Raw genomic sequence first — 27,931 nt, forward strand, 5'->3', positions numbered from 1 at the left:
ACCGAGTATCCAGTGTCCTACTTTACCAGTTATTCCCATTGACCTCATTTTGTGTGCTATCACTCCATGGTCACATTTATCAAATGCCTTTGAGAAGTCCGTGTATACCACATCAGCATTCTATTTTTCTTCTAATGCCTCAGTGACTTTGTCGAATGGTCAAGTAGCTGTGAGAGGCACGATCTTCCCGTTCAAAATCCATGTTTGCCTGGGCTGTGAAGGTCATTGGTCTCCATGAAACTGGTGACTCGACTCCTAATTACTCTCTCAAATACTGTACTTTTATTATGTGGGACGTTAGTGCAACTGGTCTATAATTCTTTGCCAATGCTTTGCTCCCTCCCTTGTGTAGAGGGGCCATGTCTGCTACTTTAAGTGCATCTGGTATCTCCCCCATGTCCAAGCTCTTCCTCCACACTATACTGAGTGCCTGTGCTACCGGCACCTTGCATTTCTTTATAAATATTGAATTCCATGAATCTGGACTCGGAGCCGAGTGCATGGGCATGTTTTCAATTTCTCTTTCAAAATCTAGTACACTCGTGTTGATATCAGTTATATTTACAGGGGTCTGGATATTATGCATAAAGAAATTGTCTGGATCTTCCACTTTCATGTTGTTTATTGGAGTGTTAAACATATCCTCATACTGCTTTTTTTTAGGATTTCACTAATTTCTTTGTCATCCTGTGTATGAACCTTCACTCGTACGAATAGGTCTAATACTGGCAGTGGTTTTTTCTTTTGATTTTGCCTATGTGTAGAAGTATTTTGGATTTTTCTTTATTTCCTGAATTGCATTCTGTTTTAACCACCTTTCTTCAGTCTGATATGAGTTTCAATTTCCGCTCGATTTCTTAAATCTCCCTATTTAAATTATTCCTTCTTTGACGGGAAAGTCGTGTCTGCTTAAGCATTTCCGCTATTTTTTTCCTTCTTTTATAGTGTCATCTGCGTTCTCTTTCTATGCTGGACCTCTTTCTGGTTTTTCTCAAAGGAACATGTTTCAGACAGACTTGATATGCTTCCGAAGTCAGATTTTCTATTCCTTCTGTAGGACTTTTATTACCTAGAACAGTTTCCCATGGAATGTTTGTAAGTTCCCTGTTTATTTTCTCCCAGTCTATCCTTTTATTGTTAAAATTTAATTTACTGAATAACCCCTCTCGCTTGATCATTGTTTCAGGTCCATTCTGAGTATTGATGGTAGTTTGCACTTCAATGAGCTTGTGATCTGAGTATGTGGTATCTGAGATCGTAATGTCTCTGATTATGGCTTCATTGTGCTTTGTCATGGGTTTGTATCCTGGCCGGGGAGGATCTACTGGGCGCAAATTCTTAACTGTAGCCTCTGTTTAACTCAACAGTAAAATGGGTACAGTACTTGGTTGTAACAACAATTCCTCGCGGCGGGGATCGTATTCCAGGGACCTGCCCGAAACGCTACGCATACTAGTGGCTGTACAAGAATGTAATAACTCTTGTATATATCTCAAAAAAAAAATAAAATAAATTGTTTGTGAAGACCAGATCTAAAATATTTTCATTTCTTGTTGGCTCTGATATCTGCTGGTTGAGTGAAAATTTGTCACAGAATCTAAGCAGTTCTCTAATCTGTGGTTGGTTATGCCCCGATAGATTTCCTGGTATATTATTATTGTTTGCTATTCTCCATCTTAGACTAGGCAAGTTGTAGGCACCTAGGACGATAATCTCAGGTATCGGGTTCTCCAAATTATCAAGGCTATTCTCTATTTTGTTTATCTGTTCTGCAAATTCCTCAGTCATTGCATCTGGCAGTTTGTATATTAAATAATAACCAAGTTTATTTTCTTTATTTTTACTCCCAGTACCTCTACCACCTCATTTGTAACTTTAAGGAGCTCCGAGCATACAAGGTCTTCTTTAGTATACAGACCTACTCCTCCATGTTACCTAATTACCTATCACACCTGTATAGATTATATTCTGGTATCTAGATCTCACTGTCCAACAATTCCCCTGCATGAGTTTCTGTGAAAGCTCCAAATACTGCATTTGACTCAGTGAGGAGGCCATTTATGAACTGTACTTTCTTTGTTCTTGTTTTTAGTCCTTGTATGTTGGCAAAGATGAATGAGGTTACTCTACTAGGGATAGTTTGACTGGGAGACTTTTTTGGCAAGCCCATTATGCGTGGACTTAGAGTTTGTTTATTATTCCATTATATATATTATTAAAATATTTTATATTAATATAATATTATTAATAATATTATTTGTTTGTTTATACAAATCTATTCCATAGAATGGAATAGATTTGTAGAAAATTCTGTTAAAGTGCCAAATTTTTGAAAAGCTGATTTTAATGGGCTAAGAAATTTTTGGGTGAAATAGATTGGAAAGTCCTTAGCATGCAGGATGTGCCAGTCTTGGAGCAAGACGTGAACCCAGTGATGGGCGGTGTAAAAAGGGATTTCGATGTCAATTCATAATATAACTTATTTAAAAATATTCTAAGCAAAGCACAGGAACGTAGTATACCATACAAATTGAATAGACTGAATAATTCCCTGAAATGGATAAAGGATCTGAAGAACCTTATAGATAGAAAGTGCTTGGTACAAAAGGATAAAGAATGGGGAAGTCAGTTTAGAACAAGAATTTGTCCAACTGGTTAGATGTTAAAAAAAAAAAAAAAAAACTATGAAGATGGCATAGCAGGGCAAGCAAAGACAAATCCTAAAGGTTTTTTTCAGTTATATCGAACAAAGATTAGGGAAAGGATAGATCCATTAGAAACTGAGACAGGTCAAATAACTGATGACGACAAAGATATGAGTAGTATTTTAAATATACTGTACTGTATATATATTTTATCTCTGTATTTACTAAAGAGGAACTTAACATTATGCCTTCACCCGAACAAGTCTATGTGGGTGGGGAAGACGACGGGTTGACTAGTTAAGCAGTTACCAGGGCGAATGTTATTAAACAAATAGTGAAACTCAAGCCAAACAAATCCCCAGGGTCAGACGAAGTGTTTGCCAGGGTACTTAAAGAATGGAAAGAGGAGCTTTGAAAGCCATTGTCTACAATATTTAATAAATCACTAGAGCCAGGCAGAGTGCCAGAGTCGTGAAAGGTTGCTAATGTGGTACCAATTTTCAAGAAAGCAGATAGATCACTTGCGTCTAACTATCATTCAATTAGCTTAACGTTTATTGTGGGATAGTTACTCGAATCAATAAATGCAAATACCATTCATCTTCATCTTGAAAAACAAATTTATAAACGATTCATAACATGGTTTTACAAATGGCTTTTCATGTTTAACAAATTTGCCATAATTTTATTCCAGCATAGTTGAGGCAGTTGACAATGGTAAGGATTGTGATGATGTACATCTTGACATCAGCTAAGCTTTTGATACAGTGCCACATGAAAGACTGATTAACCCTTAAACTGTGCAATGCGCCTGCAGGCTCACGTCTGGTTTGCGCAACGCGCCTCCGGGTATTTGTATTTTTCACGTTCCATTCAAAATTCCAGCGGCTACATAGGGTTCACATCAGCTTCCTCAGGGCTCTTGTAAACAGACGCCATCTTTAAAAAAAATCATGGTCCACATTCCCGGGTGTGGGAGCCTCAGTAGTGAGTGAGCAACCAAGGCTGGCACTCACAGCATGAGAGCACAGCACTGCTGTTCAGCGTGTGACCACAGCATCGCCTAATAATGTCAAAATATATATATATATATAACTTGTATTATTTAGCCATGATAGTGTTATAGAAGCCTGAGTGTGATAATGACTGGGTACAATGTTCAAATATTAGTGATTCAATGCTGTTCACGATGTTCACAGTGCTAGCCACAGCACCACAGCATTATTTCGTCCATCTAGGAATCTTCAAATGATTTCTTAGGTTCCTTTTCAAAATAAATGTGTGGTCAATTATTCATTTACAGGAATTAGTGACCAGGATTGTGTTAGTAGCAGGATTGTGGTTATAATTAGCGTTGTGCGTAGTATTGTGGAAGGAGGAATTTTGGTGAGGGAGGGAGGGAGAGAATTGAGGTAGCCTCTGTGTGTGTGAGAGTGTGGGGCAGCCACTCTTGTTTTGCTCACCATACTAGCTTAGTGGTTCGCTATGGGCAACACACATGTACATGTGTATATACAGTGTGTATATAGTGTAATAACAGCAACAGGAGAATGTTGAGAGGAGCTATTTTGGCGAGGGAAGTTACGTAGTAATCATAGCGTCGTCTGCTGTGTGATTTCTCATACAGTGTATGGTGGCAACTGTACTGTTTGGACACAATACCGACTTACTTGCATAGTTCTGGTAAATAAAACATGTAGATAGGTATATATAACATGTGTAATTAGTGTAATAAGAACAATAACAGAATGGTGGGAGGAGCAATGTTGGCGAGTAAGATGCTGGAGAGAGGGAGACTGGCTGGGGTGTGGCTTCTCTCACTTGAGGTGTTCTGAGTGTGTTGATGGTGAATGTATATAGTGTGTGACAGTGTATAGTGTGTAAATAGATTGTATATATACATAAATTAGCATGATACATAGTAAATATGTGCAGCATATGTGTACACAAGTGCCATGCACGTAATACAGTGTCTTCGGACAGTACGGATGTGTTACTGCCATAATATAGTGTACGTGTTCATTATACATAGGATTAGCACGTAAAAACAAATAAAATGTATTTGGAACTGTGTGCAAAAAACGAACAAAAATATATTCGCAGCAACTTGCACGCCCCGCCCCAGGCACCCTACTGGCCCAGGGAGCGTACGTCACGGGCGAATGGGGAATGATGACGTCACACACCAACTTACGGACCCCATAGCAGCCAAAGTAAGTACAATTTCATTTTTTTTTTTTTTACATACCCATACTGAGGGAAGGGTTTTTGACACTTTAAAAAATCAAAAGAATTTTTTCCAGAGAATTTATTTCCTGCGCACTGTGGAGGTGTCATATTTGGAGGCAACGCAGTTAAGTGGTTAAAAAGATAGAGGCTCATGGTATTGGGGGTGGTATATTAAGTTGGATTAGGGCATGGCTATACCAAAGAAAACAGTATCAATGGGGTTAAGTCAGAGTGGGAAAAGTGTAAGTGGCATACCTCAAGGCTCTGTCCTGGGACCTCTATTATTTATAATATATATACAGTATATAAATGATTTAGATTCAGGTTTAAGCAGCAATATTTGCTGATGATACAAAAATCGGGAGGGAAATAAAAAGGGAAAAAGACTCGCTATCACTTCAAGACGAACTAAATAGGGTTTTGAAATGGTCAAAAAATTGGCAGATGCAGCTTAATGCTGACAAATGTAAGGTTTTGAGGCTAGATAATGATGATAAGAGTTACAAGATACGAGCTAGATGGTGTCGAGATTGCGAAAGGGATCTAGCAGTTATGATTAGTAAGAATTTAAAACAAAAAATCAATGCATGAATGATTGTAATAAGACAAATACGAAACTGGGATTTATTTATCAAAGCATTAGTAATAAGACACCTTGTGTTGTTCTTCAGCTATATCTTACTCTGGTTAGGCCCCATTTAGATTATGCAGTTCGGTTTTGGTCACCATACTATACAATGGACATAAATTCACTAGAACGTGTCCAGCGTAGGATGACAAAGTTAATCCCCCAAATTAGAAACCTGTCAAATGAAAAAAGATTGACAGTTTAAATTATATTCTCTAGAAAGACAAAGAATTAGGGGTGATGCGATAGAGGTGTACAAGTGGATGAATTGACATAAGAAAGATGACATTAATAGGGTATTAAAAGTATCAACACAAGACAGAAAACGAAACAATGGGTATAAGTTTAGGTTTAGGAAAGACCTGGGTAAATTCAGGTTCGGTAACAGGGTTGCCAATTTGTGGAATCCGTTACCGCATAACATAATAGAAGTAGGATCCCTTGATTCTTTCAAGCGTAGGTTAGACATGTATATGAATGAGATTGGGTGGATATAAATAGGAGCTGCCTCATATGCACCAATATGCCTTCTGCATGTAACAAACTAGGCTGTTGTAAGAATTATTCCAGAAGGTTCCGGAAGTTTCGTGTAGGGACCTGACCTCAACAACGCACATTCCCCTGGGGATTAGCAGGTCTGAGTCACAAATGGCGGGCGTCTCTGTACATAGTTGCGTATAATGAACCATCCTATAGTATTCAGTAATTTAGAGAAATTAGCCTTTATTCATTTTGTATTAAAATTGTATTGTATAATATTCCTGGTTATAGTACCAAGAGTATTTTAATTATTAGGAGATTTGAGTTAAGTCACCATCAGTGACGTCACGAATCAGATCTAAGTTGTAAGGCGCGAGTGACCGGCGGTCATAGGTCATCAGAGTTGACATGTCCACTATTTCTCAAAATTCAAATAACCATTTTGGGGAACAGGAACAGCTCTGCCGTTAGATGCTTGTGTAATTTAACTTCAGTAAAATAATTCAACCAGTCTGGATCAATTAAGTACAACAGAGGTTAATTGTTATACTGTAACTTAAACCTGGCTAAGTAACTTGGTAAGCGATGCGGAACAATACAATGCTCTAGTCTGGGGAAGACCAGAGAGAGGGAGATCAGTGTGAACGCCAGATCAACTGGAGAGGTCAACCATCTTACCTCTCCCAAGACCAGCCCAACATCTTTAGCTGGTCAACATAGAGGTATAGTTGCTATTGTTATTTATAGGCATAGTCAATTCATTGCCGTTCAGGTCAAGTAGGGAGTGTTAAAGTGACAGGGAGTGAACATATTTAGATTTAGATTTTGTTTTAGTTTTCTTTTAATAAATTAATTAGTTAATAATTTGCATTTTTATTATTTCCATGTGTTTATGTGAACTTGTCCTGGTCACGTGGTCCACACGAGGCAGAGTTGGATTGGGCGCCGACTCTAACATCGAGTCGGAATTCATCATTCCCGTGTAATTAATTCCACACTCTAAGTTTCCAAGGTCATCGGTTACTAGTGGGGATCAAGCCCCAAGGTTGATTAATTAGCATGATCGATCCAGACCTCGATCATTGCTCTGTGTTACTGGTCTGGTGGTGGCGGCGGAGGCGACTAGGGTTTTGCTCAGAGCCTTGGTCACGTCATACGGGTTGTAGAATCCTAAGTCGGTCAATCGTCTTAGGACCACGTGGCGTGGAGTCGGCTTTAGTAAAAGTTTTGGAGTCCCTTGTAGAGAAATAAAAAGTAAGAATACGGGTAGAGGGGGAAAAGAAGAAGGAAAGATAATTCGAGAAACCGCTCCCCGTGTTACATGCAGCTACTGTCATTCTTATGTTCTAAACAGTATTTTTGCTGTTATTATACTATATGAACACTTGTTCATATATATAATATAAAATATAATATAATATTATAAGGGGGGTACCACCACTGGTGCAATTATAGGGACCCACAGCCTCAGAGATGGGAACACAGAGCACTCAGGGAAAAACTTGACATTTAACTCTGAATACGAAAGTGTGTTCACTTCTACCACCCCCTTTTTTTTTTTATTATGAAGTACACTTTATTATGCAAGGTTATACAGTTACATATCTGATTTTATACAAAAAATGAACATTAAGAGGACACAAGAAAAAGTTTGCTTCCTAGAGGCTGTAGATTTCCTCGAACTCCTCCGACGCCGGGCAGGAACCGAGGATGCAGCGGGCATTTCCCCTCTGGATCGCGACACTGAGGCGCTGAAAGAGAAAACTTGCTGCTCTAGGGTCTCTTGTGGAGTCAATGAGCTTGGAACCAAGATCCTTAAGAAACCTTGCACTCTCACCCCATGGGCCTAGGGTCTCAGACCCTATTGGAACGAAGTTGTACCTTTGATCTAATTGCCTGTACTTGACTGACTTTTGTTTTTCTCTGTGTGTCGCTGCGGCTCCTGCTGTGCCGGCAGAGAGGGTGATGTATGTCGTTGCCAGGGTGGATACGCAAGTATAGTCCCATGCTAACTGCCTGCCACCCTTCCACGGACGCAGTGTGATTCCGTCTGGTCGGCCGGCAAAGCTAACAGAGTCACGGTTCAGTAGGTTGCGGGGCTCTCTCTCCGCTGGACACTGAGCAGAGGCAAGGCTTCTTTTAATGATGTCGTTGACTTCGTCGTGTCTAGTGTGCCAACCACCCGATTTTCCACAGTGCAGGCCATGCAATCCATATTCGTCAGCATCTGCCTCGCCGCAAATACACCTATGAACAGTGTGGATAGGGGCAGCAGGGCGGAGAGCGACTGCAATACGGAGCTCCTGCGGATCAAGACGTGTGCCTGTCGCAGACATAGGGACTATAATATTATAATATAATATATAATATATATTATAATATATTTTATAATATATATTATAATATATATTATAATATATATTATAATACATGTTATAATACATAATATAATACATAATATATAATATAATATAATACATAATATATAATATAATATTATATATATATGTTGTACCTAGTAGCAAGAACACACTTCTCAGCCTACTATGCAAGGCCCTATTTGCCTAATAAGCCAAGTTTTCATGAATTAATTGTTTTTCGACTACCGAACCTACCTAACCCAACTTTTTCGGCTACCTTACCTAACCTAACCTATAAAGATAGGTTAGGTTATATATATATATATATATATATATATATATATATATATATATATATATATATATATATATATATATATATATTTATATTTATATTTAGATATATATATATATATATATTTATATTTAGATATATATATACATATATATATTTATATTTAGATATATATATATATATATATATATATATATATATATATATATATATATATATATATATATATATATATATTTATATTTAGATATATATATATATATATATATATATATATTTATATTTAGATATATATATATATATATATATATATATATATTTATATTTAGATATATATATATATATATATATATATATATATATATATATATATATTTATATTTAGATATATATATATATATATATTTATATTTAGATATATATATATATATATATATATATATATATATATATATATATATATATATATATATATATATTTATATTTAGATATATATATATATATATATTTATATTTAGATATATATATATATATACAGTGGTACCTCGGAATGCGATTGTCCCTGTATGCGAGATTTTCGGAAGGCGAGGTGTATTTACTCCAAAAATTTGTCTCGGAAGGCGATGGTTACTTCGGGAGTCGAGTTTGAACGCGAGTTTGTTGATACGCGTACAGCCGACCTAGCGCGTGGTCGTTCGGCGATCGTCGCCCCTCTGCCCCGCTGCCCCTCAGTTCACCATTGTCTCGCGCGCAGTGACCAGCCCCACATCAATTCTTGTCGTGAATTTTCAGTGTTTTGTTGGATTTTTGGTGATTTGTCTATACAATTTGTTATTATATATCTCACCATGAGTCCCAAGAAAGCCAGTGGTAAGGATAAAGGCCAGAAAGCTCATGTAAGGATGACAATAGAGGAGAAACAAGAGATCATTCGAAAGCATGAGAACGGTACACGTGTTGTTGATCTTTGTAGGCAGTACAACAAAGCGACATCAACAATATGCACTATACTTAAGAAGAAAAATAAGATTATGAGTGCTAATGTGGCAAAAGGAGTAAGAACATTAACGACACAAAGACCACAAATACTTGAAGAAGTGGAAAAGTTGTTATTAATTTGGATACACGACAAGGAGTTGAGGGGTGATAGTGTTTCGGAGGCCATTATTTCTGAGAAAGCCAGGGTGTTGCACGAAGACCTTCTAAAGAAGACCCCTGCAACGAGTGATGCAGATAAGAAAGAGTTTAAGGCAAGCAGGGGCTGGTTTGAAAAATTTAGAAAGAGAAGTGGTATCCATAGTGTTACAAGGCATGGGGAGGCAGCCAGCTCAGACAAACCAGCCGCTGGACGATTTATTGACGAATTTAAAGAGTTTGCAGAGGCTGAGGGATACCTACCGCAACAAGTGTTTAATTGTGACGAAACAGGACTGTTTTGGAAAAGAATGCCTAAGAGGACATACATTACCAAGGAGGAAAAATCCTTGCCTGGACACAAGCCTATGAAAGATAGGTTTACGCTTGTGCTGTGTTCAAATGCGAGTGGCGATTTAAAAATTAAACCCTTGCTAGTGTATCATTCTGAAAATCCAAGGGTTTTCAAACAGTATAATGTGCAGAAAACCCGTTTGTCTGTGATGTGGAAGTCTAATAAAAAAGCATGGGTGACTAGGCTTATTTTTTCGGAGTGGGTGAATGAAGTGCTGTGCCCTGCCATAGAAAAATATCTGCAGGAGAAACAATTGCCACTCAGAGCCGTGCTTCTCCTTGACAATGCTCCTGCTCATCCTCCAGGCTTGGAAGATGATTTGATGCCTCAATACAATAAATTCCTCACAGTTAAATTCCTTCCTCCTAACACCACTCCTCTAATTCAGCCTATGGACCAGAAAATCATAGCGAATTTTAAGAAACTGTATGAAAGGGCACTTTTCCGGAAATGTTTTGAAGTGACTGAAGCCACAAACCTCACCCTCAAAGAGTTCTGGAGAGAGCATTTTAACATTTTTAGTGCTTTAAAACTCGTTGACAAAGCCTGGCAAGAAGTGACTCAAAGAACCCTGATCTCTGGCTGGAGAAAATTGTGGCCTGAAGGTGTGAGAGAACTAGACTTTGAGGGGTTTGAGCCTATAAATGATGCGCCTATTGTTGAGGAAATTGTTAGTCTAGGCCAGAAAATGGGCTTGGAATTGGATGGTGATGATGTGGAGGAGTTGGTGGAAGAACACAACGAAGAACTGACCACCGAAGAACTCCTAGCCCTTCAACAGGAACAGCAAGCCAACACAGCAGCGAATGATTCTGCAGTGGAGGAGGAGGTGGTGGCAACAGCACCAGCGAATGTCCCTTCTGCAGTAATTAAGAAGGTGTGTCAGATGTGGGAAGAGATTCAAACAACTATTGAACACACTCACCCAGACAAAACTGTAGTAGGCCGTTGTCTTAATCTTTTCAATGACAATGTGATGCCTTACTACAGAGAGAGCTTGCGAAGAAGGGAAAAGCAAGCTTTCATGGACAAATACCTCAACCAGGACCTAGTGGCACTCAGGTTAAACGTCCCAGGGAGAGCACACCAGAAAGGTCCTCACTGCCTGATGTGATTATGGAAGGGGACTCCCCTTCCAAACACTAACTCCTCTCCTCCTCCCCCCTCCTCACCATCTTCCATACGCCTACAGCACTCGACAGTAAGGTAAGTAATAACTGGAACATACTTTTGTAGGTTTATTTAGATGAATTAGGTAAATTAGGTATAAAAATTTAGTTTGATGTGGGGTTTTTGGGGTAGTCAGGAACGGATTAATTCATTTCCCTTTATTTCTTATGGGGAAATTAACTTCGGAATGCGAGTTTTCGGAAGGCGAGGCGTCTCCAGGAACGGATTAAACTCGCATTCTGAGGTATGCCTGTATGTTTCATTGAATATGACCGCATATTCTGTATTTATTATTTTCTGGTTTAGGGCTTCTATCCCTTTAACTATTTTCGGCACCATTAAGCACCATCAGGGCTTAATTGGAATAGGAGTTCTCCAAAACTCATTTTCGTACTTTTAAGGTGAAGAAAAGAGGTGATTTACTATAGAATGTATTACACTTATTTGTATAATTTGTACGTCGTGCAAATTATACAAATAAGTGTAATACACTCTATAGTAAATCACCTCTTTTCTTCACCTTAAAAGTACGAAAATGAGTTTTGGAGAACTCCTATTCCAATTAAGCCCTGATGCTAAGAAAATAGTTTGAGGGATAGAAGCCCTAAACCAGAAAATAATAAATACAGAATATGCGGTCATATTCAATGAAACATGTTTGAAAGAAAACCTGCTGCCAGTATACACCAATATATATATATATATATATATATATATATATATATATATATATATATATATATATATATATATATATATATATATATATATATATATAAATATATATATATATATATATATATATATATATATATATATATATCTATATTTAGATATATATATATATATATATATACATATCTATATTTAGATATTATATATATATATCTATATTTAGATATATATATATATATATATATATATATTTATATTTAGATATATATATATATATATATATTTATATTTAGATATATATATATATATATATATATTTATATTTAGATATATATATATATATATATATATTTATATTTAGATATATATATATATATATATATATATTTATTTATATATATATATATATATATATATATATATATATATATATATATTTATATTTAGATATATATATATATATATTTATATTTAGATATATATATATATATATATATATTTATATTTAGATATATATATATATATATTTATATTTAGATATATATATATATATATATATATTCATATTTAGATATATATATATATATATTTATATTTAGATATATATATATATATATATATTTATATTTAGATATATATATATATATATTTATATTTAGATATATATATATATATATATATTTATATTTAGATATATATATATATATATATATATTTATATTTAGATATATATATATATATATTTATATTTATATATATATATATATATATATTTATATTTATATATATATATATATATATATATATATATATATATATATATATATTTATATTTATATATATATATATATATTTATATTTATATATATATATATATATATATATATATATATATTTATATATTTATATATATATATATATATATATATATATATATATATATATATATTTATTTATATTTAGATATATATATATATATATTTATATTTAGATATATATATATATATTTATATTTATATATGTCGTACCTAGTAGCCAGAACTCACTCCTCAGCCTACTATGCAAGGCCCGATTTGCCTAATAAGCCAAGTTTTCATGAATTAATTGTTTTTCGACTACCTAACCTACCTAACCTAACCTAACTTTTTCGGCTACCTAACCCAACCTAACCTATAAAGATAGGTTAGGTTAGGTTAGGTAGGGTTGGTTAGGTTCGGTCATATATCTACGTTAATTTTAACTCCAATAAAAAAAAAAATGCCCTCATATATAATGAAATGGGTAGATTTATCATTTCATAAGAAAAAAATTAGAGAAAATATATTAATTCAGGAAAACTTGGCTTATTAGGCAAAACGGGCCTTGCATAGTAGGCTGAGAAGTGCGTTCTGGCTACTAGGTACGACATATATATATATATATTTATATTTATATATATATATATATATATATATATATATATATATATATATATATGCTGAAAACAAAGCCCGCCTCCTAGCGGTAACAGCACCCCACGCCGGGGATTTTTTATTTGCTGTGCCCAATGCAGCCCTAGGAACTCGCCTCAGTCATGACGCTCTCCGCATTGGAGTTGCCCTTCGCCTTGCCGCCCCCATCCTCACCGAACATAGGTGCATCTGCGGAACTGCGATGGCAGACCAATATGGTCGTCATGGTCTGGTATGTCGTAAATCACAGGGTAAAATTGCAAGACATGAAGAAGTCAACGACATCATCAAGAGGAGCCTCGCCACAGCCCGCTGCCCGGCACAAAGAGAACCACACTTATCCAGACCTAACGACCCTCAGAAGCGCCCTGATGGGGTCACCTTGCTACCTTGGAAGGATGGTAAGCAAGTGGTATGGGACTACACGACATCATCAAGAGGAGCCTCGCCACAGCCCGCTGCCCGGCACAAAGAGAACCACACTTATCCAGACCTAACGACCCTCAGAAGCGCCCTGATGGGGTCACCTTGCTACCTTGGAAGGATGGTAAGCAAGTGGTATGGGACTACACTGGCCAGTACCTACCTCCACTACAGCACACGTGAAAGCGGTGGTGCTGCTTCTTTCAGGGAATCGCAGAAAATTATTAAATACAGAGGTCTAGCACACTGCTACAGCTTTGTTCCGATCGGCTCGGAGACCCTCGGTTCGTGGGGAAAATGTGCATTGAAGTTCCTGAAGGAATTGGGGGACAAATTGATCAGCGCTACAAAAGACCAGAGAGCAAAAAGTTTCTTGTTCCAGCGCCTCAGTGTTGCGATTCAGAGGGGAAATGCCTGTTGCGTCTTGGGCACTAGTCCAACTTCAGAGGAATTCGAAGAAGTGTTTGACTTGCAACAATGATCGAACCCGTCTGTGACATTCATCAATGTTTCCCATTTAGATATATATATGTCGTACCTAATAGCCAGAACGCACTTCTCAGCCTACTATTCAAGGCCCGATTTGCCTAATAAGCCAAGTTTTCATGAATTAATGTTTTTTCGTCTACCTAACCTACCTAACCTAACCTAACCTAGCTTTTTTGGGCTACCTAACCTAACCTTACCTATAAATATAGGTTAGGTTAGGTTAGGTAGGGTTGGTTAGGTTCGGTCATATATCTACGTTAATTTTAACTCAAATAAAAAAAAATTGACCTCATACATAGAGAAAAGGGTTGCTTTATCATTTCATAAGAAAAAAATTATAGTAAATATATTAATTCAGGAAAACTTGGCTTATTAGGCAAATCGGGCCTTGAATAGTAGGCTGAGAAGTGAGTTCTGGCTACTAGGTACGACATATATATATATATTGATATATATATATATATATATTTATATTTATATATATATATATATATATATATATATATATATATATATATATATATATATATATATTTAGATATATATATTTATATTTAGATATATATATATATTTATATTTATATATATATATATATATATATATATATATATATATATATATATATATATATATTTAGATATATATATTTATATTTAGATATATATATATATATATATTTATATTTAGATATATATATATATATATATATATATTTATATTTAGATATATATATATATATATTTATATTTAGATATATATATATATATAGATATATATATATATATATATATATATATATATATATATATCTAAATATAAATATATATATATCTAAATATAAATATATACAGTATATATATATATCTAAATATAAATATATACAGTATATATATATATCTAAATATAAATATATATATATATATTTATATTTAGATATATATATATATATATATATATATATATATATATATATCTAAATATAAATATATATATATATATTTATATTTAGATATATATATATACTGTATATATTTATATTTAGATATATATATATACTGTATATATTTATATTTAGATATATATATATTTATATTTAGATATATATATATATATATATATATATATATATATATATATATATATATATATATATATATATATATATATATATATATATATATATATATATATATATATCCAAATATAAATATATATATATATATATATATATATATATATATATCTAAATATAAATATATATATATATATATATATATATATATATATATATATATATCTAAATATAAATATATATATATATATTATATATATATATATATATATATATATATATATATATATATATATATATATATATATATATATATATATATATCTAAATATAAATATATATATATATATATATATATATATATATATATATATATATATATATATATATATATATATATTTATATTTAGATATATATATATTTATATTTAGATATATATATATATATATATATATATATATATATATATATCTATATATATATATATTTATATTTAGATATATATATATATATATATATATTTATATTTAGATATATATATATATATATATTTATATTTAGATATATATATATATATATATTTATATTTAGATATATATATATATATTTATATTTAGATATATATATATATTTATATTTAGATATATGTGTGTATATCACGAAAATAAACACGTGATTATTTAGATATATATATATATCTATATATATTTAGATATATATATATACAGTGGTACCTCGGAATGCGAGTGTCCCTGTATGCGAGTTTTTCGGAAGACGAGCAGGATTTACTCCGAAAATATGTCTCGGAAGGCGAGGGTTACCTCGGGACGCGAGTTTGTTGATACGTGTACAGGCCGACTGGCGCGTGGTGGCATGGCGATCGCGCCTCAGTTTACCAGTGTCTCGTGTCCAGTGACTATCCCACCTGAATTCTTCACAAGGATTTACAGTTTTTTATCGGTTTTTTGGCCATTTGAGCATAAAAGTTGTCATTATATATCTTGCCATGGGTTTCAAGAAAGCCATTGGTAAGGTTCAACCTAAGAAAATAGCTGTGAGTAGAGGCAGTAGAGGATGTCCCTTCTTGATTAAGAAAATGTGTGAAGTATGGGAAGAACGGCAAAGTTTTGTTGAAAAAACTCACCCAGATAAAGCTGTAGAAGGCATTTGCATTGACCTTTTAAATGATAATGTGATGTCTTACTACAGACAAGTGTTAAAATGTAGGGAAATACAAGTGTCATTAGACAAATTCTTAGTAAAACAAGCAAGTCCTAGTGGTATGCAGGCAAAATGTGCCAGAGTGTGCATACCAGTGAAGTCCTCACTGCCTGATGTGATAATGGAAGGGGACTCCCCTTCCAAACAGTAACTCCTCTCTTCCTCCCACCTCCTCACCATCTTCCATACGCCTACAGCATTCAACAGCAAGGTAAGTAATAACTTGAACATAGTTTTGTAGGTTTATTTAGATGAATTAGGTATAAAAATTTAGTTTGATGTGGGGTTTTTGGGGTAGTCAGGAACGGATTAATTCATTTCCCTTTATTTCTTATGGGGAAATTAGCTTCGGAATGCGAGTTTTCGGAATACGAGGCGTCTCCAGGAATCAATTAAACTCTTAAACTGAGGTATGCCTGTATATTTATATTTAGATATATATATATATATATATATATATATATATATATATATATATATATATATATATATATATATATATATATATATATATATATATATATATATATTTATATTTAGATATATATATATATATATATATTTATATTTAGATATATATATATATATATATATATATATATATATTTATATTTAGATATATATATATATATATATATATATATATATATATATATATATATATATATATATATATATATATATATATATATATATATATATATATATATTTATATTTAGATATATATATATATATATTTATATTTAGATATATATATATATATATATATATATATATATATATATATATATTTTATTAAATATGACCGAAAAAGTAAGATTAATAATTCTAACACGAATTTTCTCAATCTTTCGTACATTATGCTTCACTGTTGGAGGTAAATCAAAAATCACTTCTCCAAAATTCATTTTTATTTCTAGTCTGACGCGACACGGGCGCGTTTCGTAAAACTTATTACATTTTCAAAGACTTCACAAATACACAACTGATTAGAACTTGCGTTTCCCTGATTTTATATCTACATTTGAGTGAGGTTGGAAGGGTGATGTGGCATTACATTTGAGTGAGGTGGGAAGGATGATGTGGCATTAGAGGATATTAATAGGGTATTAAAAGTATCAACACAAGACAGAACACGAAACAATGGATATTGAATAGAAGTGTTTGTAGAAAGCCTATTGGTCCATATTTCTTGATGCTTCTATATTGGAGCGGAGTCTTGAGGTGGGTAGAATATAGTTGTGCAATAATTGGCTGTTGATTGCTGGTGTTGACTTCTTGATGTGTAGTGCCTCGCAAACGTCAAGCCGCCTGCTATCGCTGTATCTATCGATGATTTCTGTGTTGTTTACTAGGATTTCTCTGGCGATGGTTTGGTTATGGGAAGAGATTATATGTTCCTTAATGGAGCCCTGTTGTTTATGCATCGTTAAACGCCTAGAAAGAGATGTTGTTGTCTTGCCTATATACTGGGTTTTTTGGAGCTTACAGTCCCCAAGTGGGCATTTGAAGGCATAGACGACGTTAGTCTCTTTTAAAGCGTTCTGTTTCGTGTCTGGAGAGTTTCTCATGAGTAGGCTGGCCGTTTTTCTGGTTTTATAGTAAATCGTCAGTTGTATCCTCTGATTTTTGTCTGTAGGGATAACGTTTCTATTAACAATATCTTTCAGGACCCTTTCCTCTGTTTTATGAGCTGTGGAAAAGAAGTTCCTGTAAAATAGTCTAATAGGGGGTATAGGTGTTGTGTTAGTTGTCTCTTCGGAGGTTGCATGGCTTTTCACTTTCCTTCTTATGATGTCTTCGATGAAACCATTGGAGAAACCGTTATTGACTAGAACCTGCCTTACCCTACAGAGTTCTTCGTCGACTTGCTTCCATTCTGAGCTGTGGCTGAGAGCACGGTCGACGTATGCGTTAACAACACTCCTCTTGTACCTGTCAGGGCAGTCGCTGTTGGCATTTAGGCACATTCCTATGTTTGTTTCCTTTGTGTAGACTGCAGTGTGGAAACCTCCGCCCTTTTCCATGACTGTTACATCTAGAAAAGGCAGCTTCCCATCCTTTTCCGTCTCGTAAGTGAAACGCAGCACGGAACTCTGCTCAAATGCCTCCTTCAGCTCCTGCAGATGTCTGACATCAGGTACCTGTGTAAAAATGTCGTCAACATACCTGCAGTATATGGCCGGTTTCAAGTTCATGTCGACTAAGACTTTTTGCTCGATGGTACCCATGTAGAAGTTTGCAAACAGGACACCTAGGGGAGAACCCATAGCGACCCCATCTACTTGCTTATACATGTGCCCATCCGGGCTCAAGAAGGGTGCCTCTTTAGTACAAGCTTGGAGTAGTTTCCTCAGAATACTTTCTGGCATGTCAAGAGGAGCACAGGCTGGATCACGATACACTCTGTCGGCTATCATTCCGATTGTCTCGTCCACAGGTACGTTGGTAAACAGCGATTCTACGTCCAACGAGGCTCTTATCCCTGTGGCCCGTGCGCCCCGCAGTAAGTCCACAAATTCCTTTGGAGACTTCAGGCTGAAGGCGTAAGGAACATAAGGAGTCAGCAGGCCGTTGAGTCGCTTCGCCAATCTGTACGTGGGTGTGGGTATCTGGCTAATGATTGGCCGAAGTGGGTTTCCAGGCTTGTGCGTCTTGACATTTCCATACGCATATCCAGGTTTATATTCCCCAATGATCTTTGGCAGGTGGAGTCCGGACTTCTTGGCGTTCACAGTTTCGATCAGTTTGTTGACCTTTGCTTTTAATTCGGCTGTAGTGCCCCGGATGGGCACATGTATAAGCAAGTAGATGGGGTCGCTATGGGTTCTCCCCTAGGTGTCCTGTTTGCAAACTTCTACATGGGTACCATCGAGCAAAAAGTCTTAGTCGACATGAACTTGAAACCGGCCATATACTGCAGGTATGTTGACGACATTTTTACACAGGTACCTGATGTCAGACATCTGCAGGAGCTGAAGGAGGCATTTGAGCAGAGTTCCGTGCTGCGTTTCACTTACGAGACGGAAAAGGATGGGAAGCTGCCTTTTCTAGATGTAACAGTCATGGAAAAGGGCGGAGGTTTCCACACTGCAGTCTACACAAAGGAAACAAACATAGGAATGTGCCTAAATGCCAACAGCGACTGCCCTGACAGGTACAAGAGGAGTGTTGTTAACGCATACGTCGACCGTGCTCTCAGCCACAGCTCAGAATGGAAGCAAGTCGACGAAGAACTCTGTAGGGTAAGGCAGGTTCTAGTCAATAACGGTTTCTCCAATGGTTTCATCGAAGACATCATAAGAAGGAAAGTGAAAAGCCATGCAACCTCCGAAGAGACAACTAACACAACACCTATACCCCCTATTAGACTATTTTACAGGAACTTCTTTTCCACAGCTCATAAAACAGAGGAAAGGGTCCTGAAAGATATTGTTAATAGAAACGTTATCCCTACAGACAAAAATCAGAGGATACAACTGACGATTTACTATAAAACCAGAAAAACGGCCAGCCTACTCATGAGAAACTCTCCAGACACGAAACAGAACGCTTTAAAAGAGACTAACGTCGTCTATGCCTTCAAATGCCCACTTGGGGACTGTAAGCTCCAAAAAACCCAGTATATAGGCAAGACAACAACATCTCTTTCTAGGCGTTTAACGATGCATAAACAACAGGGCTCCATTAAGGAACATATAATCTCTTCCCATAACCAAACCATCGCCAGAGAAATCCTAGTAAACAACACAGAAATCATCGATAGATACAGCGATAGCAGGCGGCTTGACGTTTGCGAGGCACTACACATCAAGAAGTCAACACCAGCAATCAACAGCCAATTATTGCACAACTATATTCTACCCACCTCAAGACTCCGCTCCAATATAGAAGCATCAAGAAATATGGACCAATAGGCTTTCTACAAACACTTCTATTCAATATCCATTGTTTCGTGTTCTGTCTTGTGTTGATACTTTTAATACCCTATTAATATCCTCTAATGCCACATCATCCTTCCCACCTCACTCAAATGTAATGCCACATCACCCTTCCCACCTCACTCAAATGTAGATATAAAATCAGGGAAACGCAAGTTCTAATCAGTTGTGTATTTGTGAAGTCTTTGAAAATGTAATAAGTTTTACGAAACGCGCCCGTGTCGCGTCAGACTAGAAATAAAAATGAATTTTGGAGAAGTGATTTTTGATTTACCTCCAACAGTGAAGCATAATGTACGAAAGATTGAGAAAATTCGTGTTAGAATTATTAATCTTACTTTTTCGGTCATATTTAATAAAATATGTCTACAGCGACATATTTATATTAATAAAATATGTCTACAGGAAAGACTGCTACCAAAATATACTAATATATATATATATATATATATATATATATTTATATTTAGATATATATATATATATATATATATATATATATATATTTATATTTAGATATATATATATATATATATATATATTTATATTTAGATAGATATATATATATATATATATATATATATATATATATATATATATATATATATATATATATATATATATATATATTTATATTGAGATATATATATATATATATTTATATTTAGATATATATACTGTATATATATTTATATTTAGATATATATATATATATATTTATATTTAGATATAGATATTTATATATAGATATAGATATTTATATATAGATATAGATATTTATATATAGATATAAATTTCTATATATAGAAATTTATATCTTCATTTCAAGGTGAAGAAAAAAGTGAATTACTATAGAATGTATTACACTTATTAATACAATTTCCACAACTTTTCAAACCTCCATGGCTCATTCTCAAGTGAAAAGAAATTACAGAACTCGTTGATTTATACCCGTACTGGGTCAGGTGATAAGACAAATAAAGGTAAAAATATGGGGGATACATAGGGGGATAAATGGGGGCGAAGCACCTAAGAACAAAAGGTAACTGCGGAAGGCCTATTGGCCCATACGAGGCAGCTCCTATCTACATACAAAGATTAATCAGGTGTAATTGGCCTATTATGTTGGACAGTGTGTTCTGTGTTAGCATCGTTATGTTCTGGTCTTGTCCTTACTCTCATGGTGGGTAGAGTAAATAGTTCCGTGATTTGGGTGTTCATGGTAGGTTGTTCTATTCTCATGTGAATAGATATGGTATTTATTCAAATCTCCTCATTCTTTGGGGCACACGTGAGGAACACAAATGCGACTAAGTTTTCAGTTGCATATATGCCTGGAGACCGTTCAGGCTTGTTCGCATTTGTGTTCCTCACGTGTGCCCCAAAGAATGAGGTGATTTGATAAAATACCATGCCCAAGATTACCAACAGAGAGCAGGCGGGGGGATGGGAATTAGCCTCGGCTACCATCCTCTTTTGTCAAATCGTGTTGGTCGAGTGGTTAAGAGATCCTGTACATCAGATGCATTGCTTCTGGCGGTATGGGTTCGAATCACTTCTGGGGTGTGAGTTTTCAGTTGCATATATGCCTGGAGACCGTTCAGGCTTGTATATATGTATATATGTATATATATATATATATATATATATTATATTTACATATATATTATATTTATAATTATATACAGTAGTGGCCAGGGGTAGGTGGTGGTGCCTGGCCAGGGGTGGGTGGTGGTGCCTGGCCAGGGGTGGGTGGTGGTGCCTGGCCAGGGGTGGGTGGTGGTGCCTGGCCAGGGGTGGGTGGTGGTGCCTGGCCAGGGGTGGGTGGTGGTGCCTGGCCAGGGGTGGGTGGTGGTGCCTGGCCAGGGGTGGTGGTGCCTGACCTGGGGCCAGAGGTGGTGGTGCCTGGCCAGGGGTGGTGACAGTAGGGGCTGGTCTGGGGTGCCTGGCCAGGGGTGGAGGGGGTGCCTGGCCAGGGGTGGAGGGGGTGCCTGGCCAGGGGTGGTGACAGTAGGGGATGGTCTGGGGTGCCTGGCCAGGGGTGGAGGGGGTGCCTGGCCAGGGGTGGTGACAGTAGGGGCTGGTCTGGGGTGCCTGGCCAGGGGTGGAGGGGGTGCCTGGCCAGGGGTGGTGACAGTAGGGGCTGGTCTGGGGTGCCTGGCCAGGGGTGGAGGGGGTGCCTGGCCAGGGGTGGTGACAGTAGGGGCTGGTCTGGGGTGCCTGGCCAGGGGTGGAGGGGGTGCCTGGCCAGGGGTGGTGACAGTAGGGGCTGGTCTGTGGTGCCTGGCCAGGGGTGGAGGGGGTGCCTGGCCAGGGGTGGTGACAGTAGGGGCTGGTCTGGGGTGCCTGGCCAGGGGTGGAGGGGGTGCCTGGCCAGGGGTGGTGACAGTAGGGGCTGGTCTGGGGTGCCTGGCCAGGGGTGGTGACAGTAGGGGCTGGTCTGGGGTGCCTGGCCAGGGGTGGTGACAGTAGGGGCTGGTCTGGGGTGCCTGGCCAGGGGTGGAGGGGGTGCCTGGCCAGGGGTGGTGACAGTAGGGGCTGGTCTGGGGTGCCTGGCCAGGGGTGGAGGGGGTGCCTGGCCAGGGGTGGTGACAGTAGGGGCTGGTCTGGGGTGCCTGGCCAGGGGTGGAGGGGGTGCCTGGCCAGGGGTGGTGACAGTAGGGGCTGGTCTGGGGTGCCTGGCCAGGGGTGGAGGGGGTGCCTGGCCAGGGGTGGTGACAGTAGGGGCTGGTCTGGGGTGCCTGGCCAGGGGTGGAGGGGGTGCCTGGCCAGGGGTGGTGACAGTAGGGGCTGGTCTGGGGTGCCTGGCCAGGGGTGGAGGGGGTGCCTGGCCAGGGGTGGTGACAGTAGGGGCTGGTCTGGGGTGCCTGGCCAGGGGTGGAGGGGGTGCCTGGCCAGGGGTGGTGACAGTAGGGGCTGGTCTGGGGTGCCTGGCCAGGGGTGGAGGGGGTGCCTGGCCAGGGGTGGAGGGGGTGCCTGGCCAGGGGTGGAGGGGGTGCCTGGCCAGGGGTGGAGGGGGTGCCTGGCCAGGGGTGGTGACAGTAGGGGCTGGTCTGGGGTGCCTGGCCAGGGGTGGAGGGGGTGCCTGGCCAGGGGTGGTGACAGTAGGGGCTGGTCTGGGGTGCCTGGCCAGGGGTGGAGGGGGTGCCTGGCCAGGGGTGGTGACAGTAGGGGCTGGTCTGGGGTGCCTGGCCAGGGGTGGAGGGGGTGCCTGGCCAGGGGTGGAGGGGGTGCCTGGCCAGGGGTGGAGAGGGTGCCTGGCCAGGGGTGGTGACAGTAGGGGCTGGTCTGGGGTGCCTGGCCAGGGGTGGAGGGGGTGCCTGGCCAGGGGTGGTGACAGTAGGGGCTGGTCTGGGGTGCCTGGCCAGGGGTGGAGGGGGTGCCTGGCCAGGGGTGGTGACAGTAGGGGCTGGTCTGGGGTGCCTGGCCAGGGGTGGAGGGGGTGCCTGGCCAGGGGTGGTGACAGTAGGGGCTGGTCTGGGGTGCCTGGCCAGGGGTGGTGACAGTAGGGGCTGGTCTGGGGTGCCTGGCCAGGGGTGGAGGGGGTGCCTGGCCAGGGGTGGAGGGGGTGCCTGGCCAGGGGTGGTGACAGTAGGGGCTGGTCTGGGGAGTCGGCGGCAGAGTTATGTAACACTTCCTCCCACACAACCCCCCACCAATATAACCAACTGAGAGGAGCCTGGGCGCGCCGTTATCATTATAACACTGGCCGAGCCTGCCACCAGCGCTGTCCGGAGCCCGAGATAAGGGTCACAGCAAAGAGGAAAGACTCTACTCAACACTAAACCAGCAGACCAAAACCCTGTGTCTGGCCCCACCAACACTACACAAAGACACCACACACACCTCATCCTCCGGCTCCTGCAGCGCTCCTCGAGTACTCCTGCGGGATTCACGGGACGGTAGAGCACTTTTCCTCCCATTTTCAGCCACCGGATTCCCTCTCGTGGATACCATTTTACGCCACAAAGGAGTCCATCACCGCTACTGATTTCAACAACATACACACTACTGCCGGCCACTGTCCTCCGAGCAGTAAAGCAGTGCCGGCTCTCACGCCTAAATCACACCTCACACACCCTTACTTACTACTTATATTACCTGCGGCATACTTAAACTCGTCTTTTACGCTAGTAAATATATAAGGGAGAGCCAGATATCCCGATTGTAAGCAATATATTCTCAGCGGATGAATAATGTCAATGAATGGCGGGATAATTTAAACTGTGAATTTGGCGCGAATGGTCCGTCAGATTGTCCAAGCCCGCTACTGGCCTCCCCAATGTGTAAATTAAATATAATTTCCTATATAAAACCATATTTAAAGCAAAATATAGTAACTGCTATATATTTTTTAGTTGCCATACCTTAGACACAGAGATTTTATACAACATTACTTTATTGCAAAACTAAAAGTCAGAAGAATATATGCATTCATTCATAAACAAAGTGTACTTAACTTAGTCACTCAAAGTCACTTCAAATGTGTATCAAAATCAAGCAATACTTCTGTGTAATTCTTTAAGCAAAAAACTTTTATATGAAATTTATGTGCCCACGATATTTCAGTTACTATATTATCTACTGTAATGCAAATCTAAATAAACGAATCATTATGACAAAGTTAACGAAAAAATCCAAAACTATTGTTTTTATGTATTGTACTCTTGGACAGACTGATCATATTACTTTATAATTATTGTCTTTTTACGCTTATTACAGTAGTAAAGTCGGGTACGCTTTCAACATACAATAAAAAATTCCGGGTTCGAATCCCGGGCCGGGCAGAAATGATTGGGCGCGTTTCCTATCACCTAATGCATCTGTTCACTTAGCAATAAATAGGTACCCGGGAGTTAGTCTGCTTGTTGTGGGGTTATATCCTGGACGGAGTCAGTAAATTGGCCTTGTGGGGACCTCCATATAAACCTCCATATAAGCCATATATATATATATATGGCACAACTCTCCTAAACACGAGAGTGAAGTATACAACTTTAGAACACTTTCCCACCAGGAGACTCGAACCCTAGCCAGCACAGAAGCCTTCCAGCAACTGGCATAACAGGTACGCCTTAACCCGCTCCACCACATTCCGGCCCTCTCCTCTTTCTCATCTACATTAATGACCTTCCAAATGCCTCCCAACACCTCAAACCAATTCTATTTGCTGACGACACAACCTTCATTTACTCCAGTCCTGATCCCCTTGCTCTAAATGCCACAGTAAATACTGTGCTAAATAAAGTCCATCTTTGGCTAACTGCCAACAAACTCACCCTTAACATTGACAAAACTTTCTATATTTTGTTTGGCAATAAATCCTCAAATCCTCAAATCCTCAAATGTGCTGGCTAGGGTTCGAGTCTCCTGGTGGGAAAGTGTTCTAAAGTTGTATATATATATATATATATATATATATATATATATATATATATATATATATATATATATATATATATATATATATATATATATATATATATAGAACCTAATAGACCCTTAATAGACCTACTAGAATCTCTGATAGTACTGCCACGGCTCTTGATCACATCTGGACCAACATAACCTCTCCACTTACTTCAGGGATAATCATCGATAGCACTACAGACCATTACCCCACATTTCTCTTAATTAACATTAACAAACCTCCTCTAGAGACAAGGGAGATAAGCTTTAGGCTGCACAATGAAACTGCCATAGGCAATTTTATAGCTGCTGCTGCTGCTAATGTCAACTGGGAGTCCGAATTAGGTAACATAGGGGACATCAACCTAGCAGTGCAATCTTTTCTTCAAAAAACTCTCAGCCTTTATAACACCCACTCTCCTATGCTAACGAAACAAGTCACAACTAAAAGGCTAAACAATCCTTGGCTTACAAAGGGAATACTTAAATCCATTAATAAAAAACATGACCTTGAGAAGAAGTATAGGTTAGGAATCGTCTCCAAGAATTTTCAAAGAATTACTCCTGGTTACCTGATACCTGGTTGATGGGGTTCTGGGAGTTCTTCTACTCCCCAAGCCCGGCCCGAGGGCAGGCTTGACTTGTGAGAGTTTGGTCCACTAGGCTGTTGCTTGGAGCGGCCCGCAGGCCCACATACCCACCACAGCCCGGTTGGTCATTGCTATCATTGCTCATCATTGATGAGCTCATGCTCATCATCACTCGTCATTGCTATCTAAAATAATTAGAAGAGCCAAAACAATATACTACGAAGATAAATTTACCCAAACAAAGGACAACATTAAGAAAACATGGAGCACAATTTCACAAATATTGGGATCAAAGAAGATTTTAAATAACAAACCAATACTCCTGTCCAATAACGATGGTCAGCTTACAGCCTCTGATTCTGCTATTGAGTTCAATAGGTTCTTCTCTTCCATTGGGTCATCCCTTGCAAATGATATTCCATCTTCCAGTACTGATGTTCAGGACTATCTTACAGGTAACTATCCACAGTCTCTGTACCTAACGCCTGCAAATTCCACTGATGTTACTGACATAATCCTTTCCCTTAAAACCAAGTCTAGTGCCCTTGAGGAGATACCAACTTTAATTTACAAAAAAGCCTCCAGATCTTTAGCCCCTGCTATTGCATTGCTCTTCAACAAGTCACTTGAACTCCAAACCTTTCCAGATATTCTAAAAAAAGCAAGAGTAACCCCTGTCCACAAATGTGGTGATCTCACAGATGTTAACAACTACAGACCTATATCAATCCTGCCAAACTTGTCAAAAATATTTGAAAAACTAATCTACAAGCAGCTTTACTCTTATCTAGCCAAACACAATATACTTAGCTCTTGTCAATATGGCTTCAGACCCAAAAAAAGCACTAACGATGCACTTATTAGTATGATTAACTTGATACCCTGCAATACCTCAAATCTTACGTTACTGACAGGCTCCAGTATGTTTCTGTGAATAATTAAATTTCTTCCACCCTACCCATCAACATTGGTGTTCCCCAGGGGACCATACTTGGCCCTCTCCTCTTTCTCATCTACATTAATGACCTTCCAAATGCCTCCCAACACCTCAAACCAATTCTATTTGCTGACGACACAACCTTCATTTACTCCAGTCCTGACCCCCTTGCTCTAAATGCCACAGTAAATACTGTGCTAAATAAAGTCCATCTTTGGCTAACTGCCAACAAACTCACCCTTAACATTGACAAAACTTTCTATATTTTGTTTGGCAATAAATCCTCAAATCAAATAAATCTCAGGATTAACAATACCCAAATTTGTAACTAAATAGATGGCAAATTCCTTGGCGTTCTCATTGACCACAAGCTGAATTTCCAGGGACACTTTCTAAATATATCAAAAAAGTTTCAAAAACTGT

The 27,931-nt window shown here is 37.9% G+C and overlaps 1 protein-coding gene across 18 annotated transcripts in view; it reads right to left on the bottom strand.

The window, feature by feature from the left end:
- The window catches only part of LOC123764254 (ATPase family AAA domain-containing protein 2), a 184,430-nt gene extending 159,667 nt beyond the window's left edge, over positions 1–24,763 (bottom strand). For 8 of the 18 annotated variants that reach the window (XM_069315776.1, XM_069315771.1, XM_069315774.1 and 5 more), the window contains exon 1: positions 24,419–24,609. In XM_069315776.1, the coding sequence (XP_069171877.1) occupies positions 24,419–24,529 (111 nt within the window). In that variant the 5' untranslated portion in view covers positions 24,530–24,609. Of the gene's footprint in view, positions 1–7,863; positions 8,104–24,418 lie in introns of those variants that run through there. The other 10 variants (XM_069315775.1, XM_069315772.1, XM_069315769.1 and 7 more) reach the window with 6 other exon arrangements.
- Between the last annotated feature and the right edge of the window lie 3,168 nt (positions 24,764–27,931).

This window comes from Procambarus clarkii, chromosome 82, assembly GCF_040958095.1.
Source record: "Procambarus clarkii isolate CNS0578487 chromosome 82, FALCON_Pclarkii_2.0, whole genome shotgun sequence".
NCBI lineage: Eukaryota > Metazoa > Arthropoda > Malacostraca > Decapoda > Cambaridae > Procambarus > Procambarus clarkii.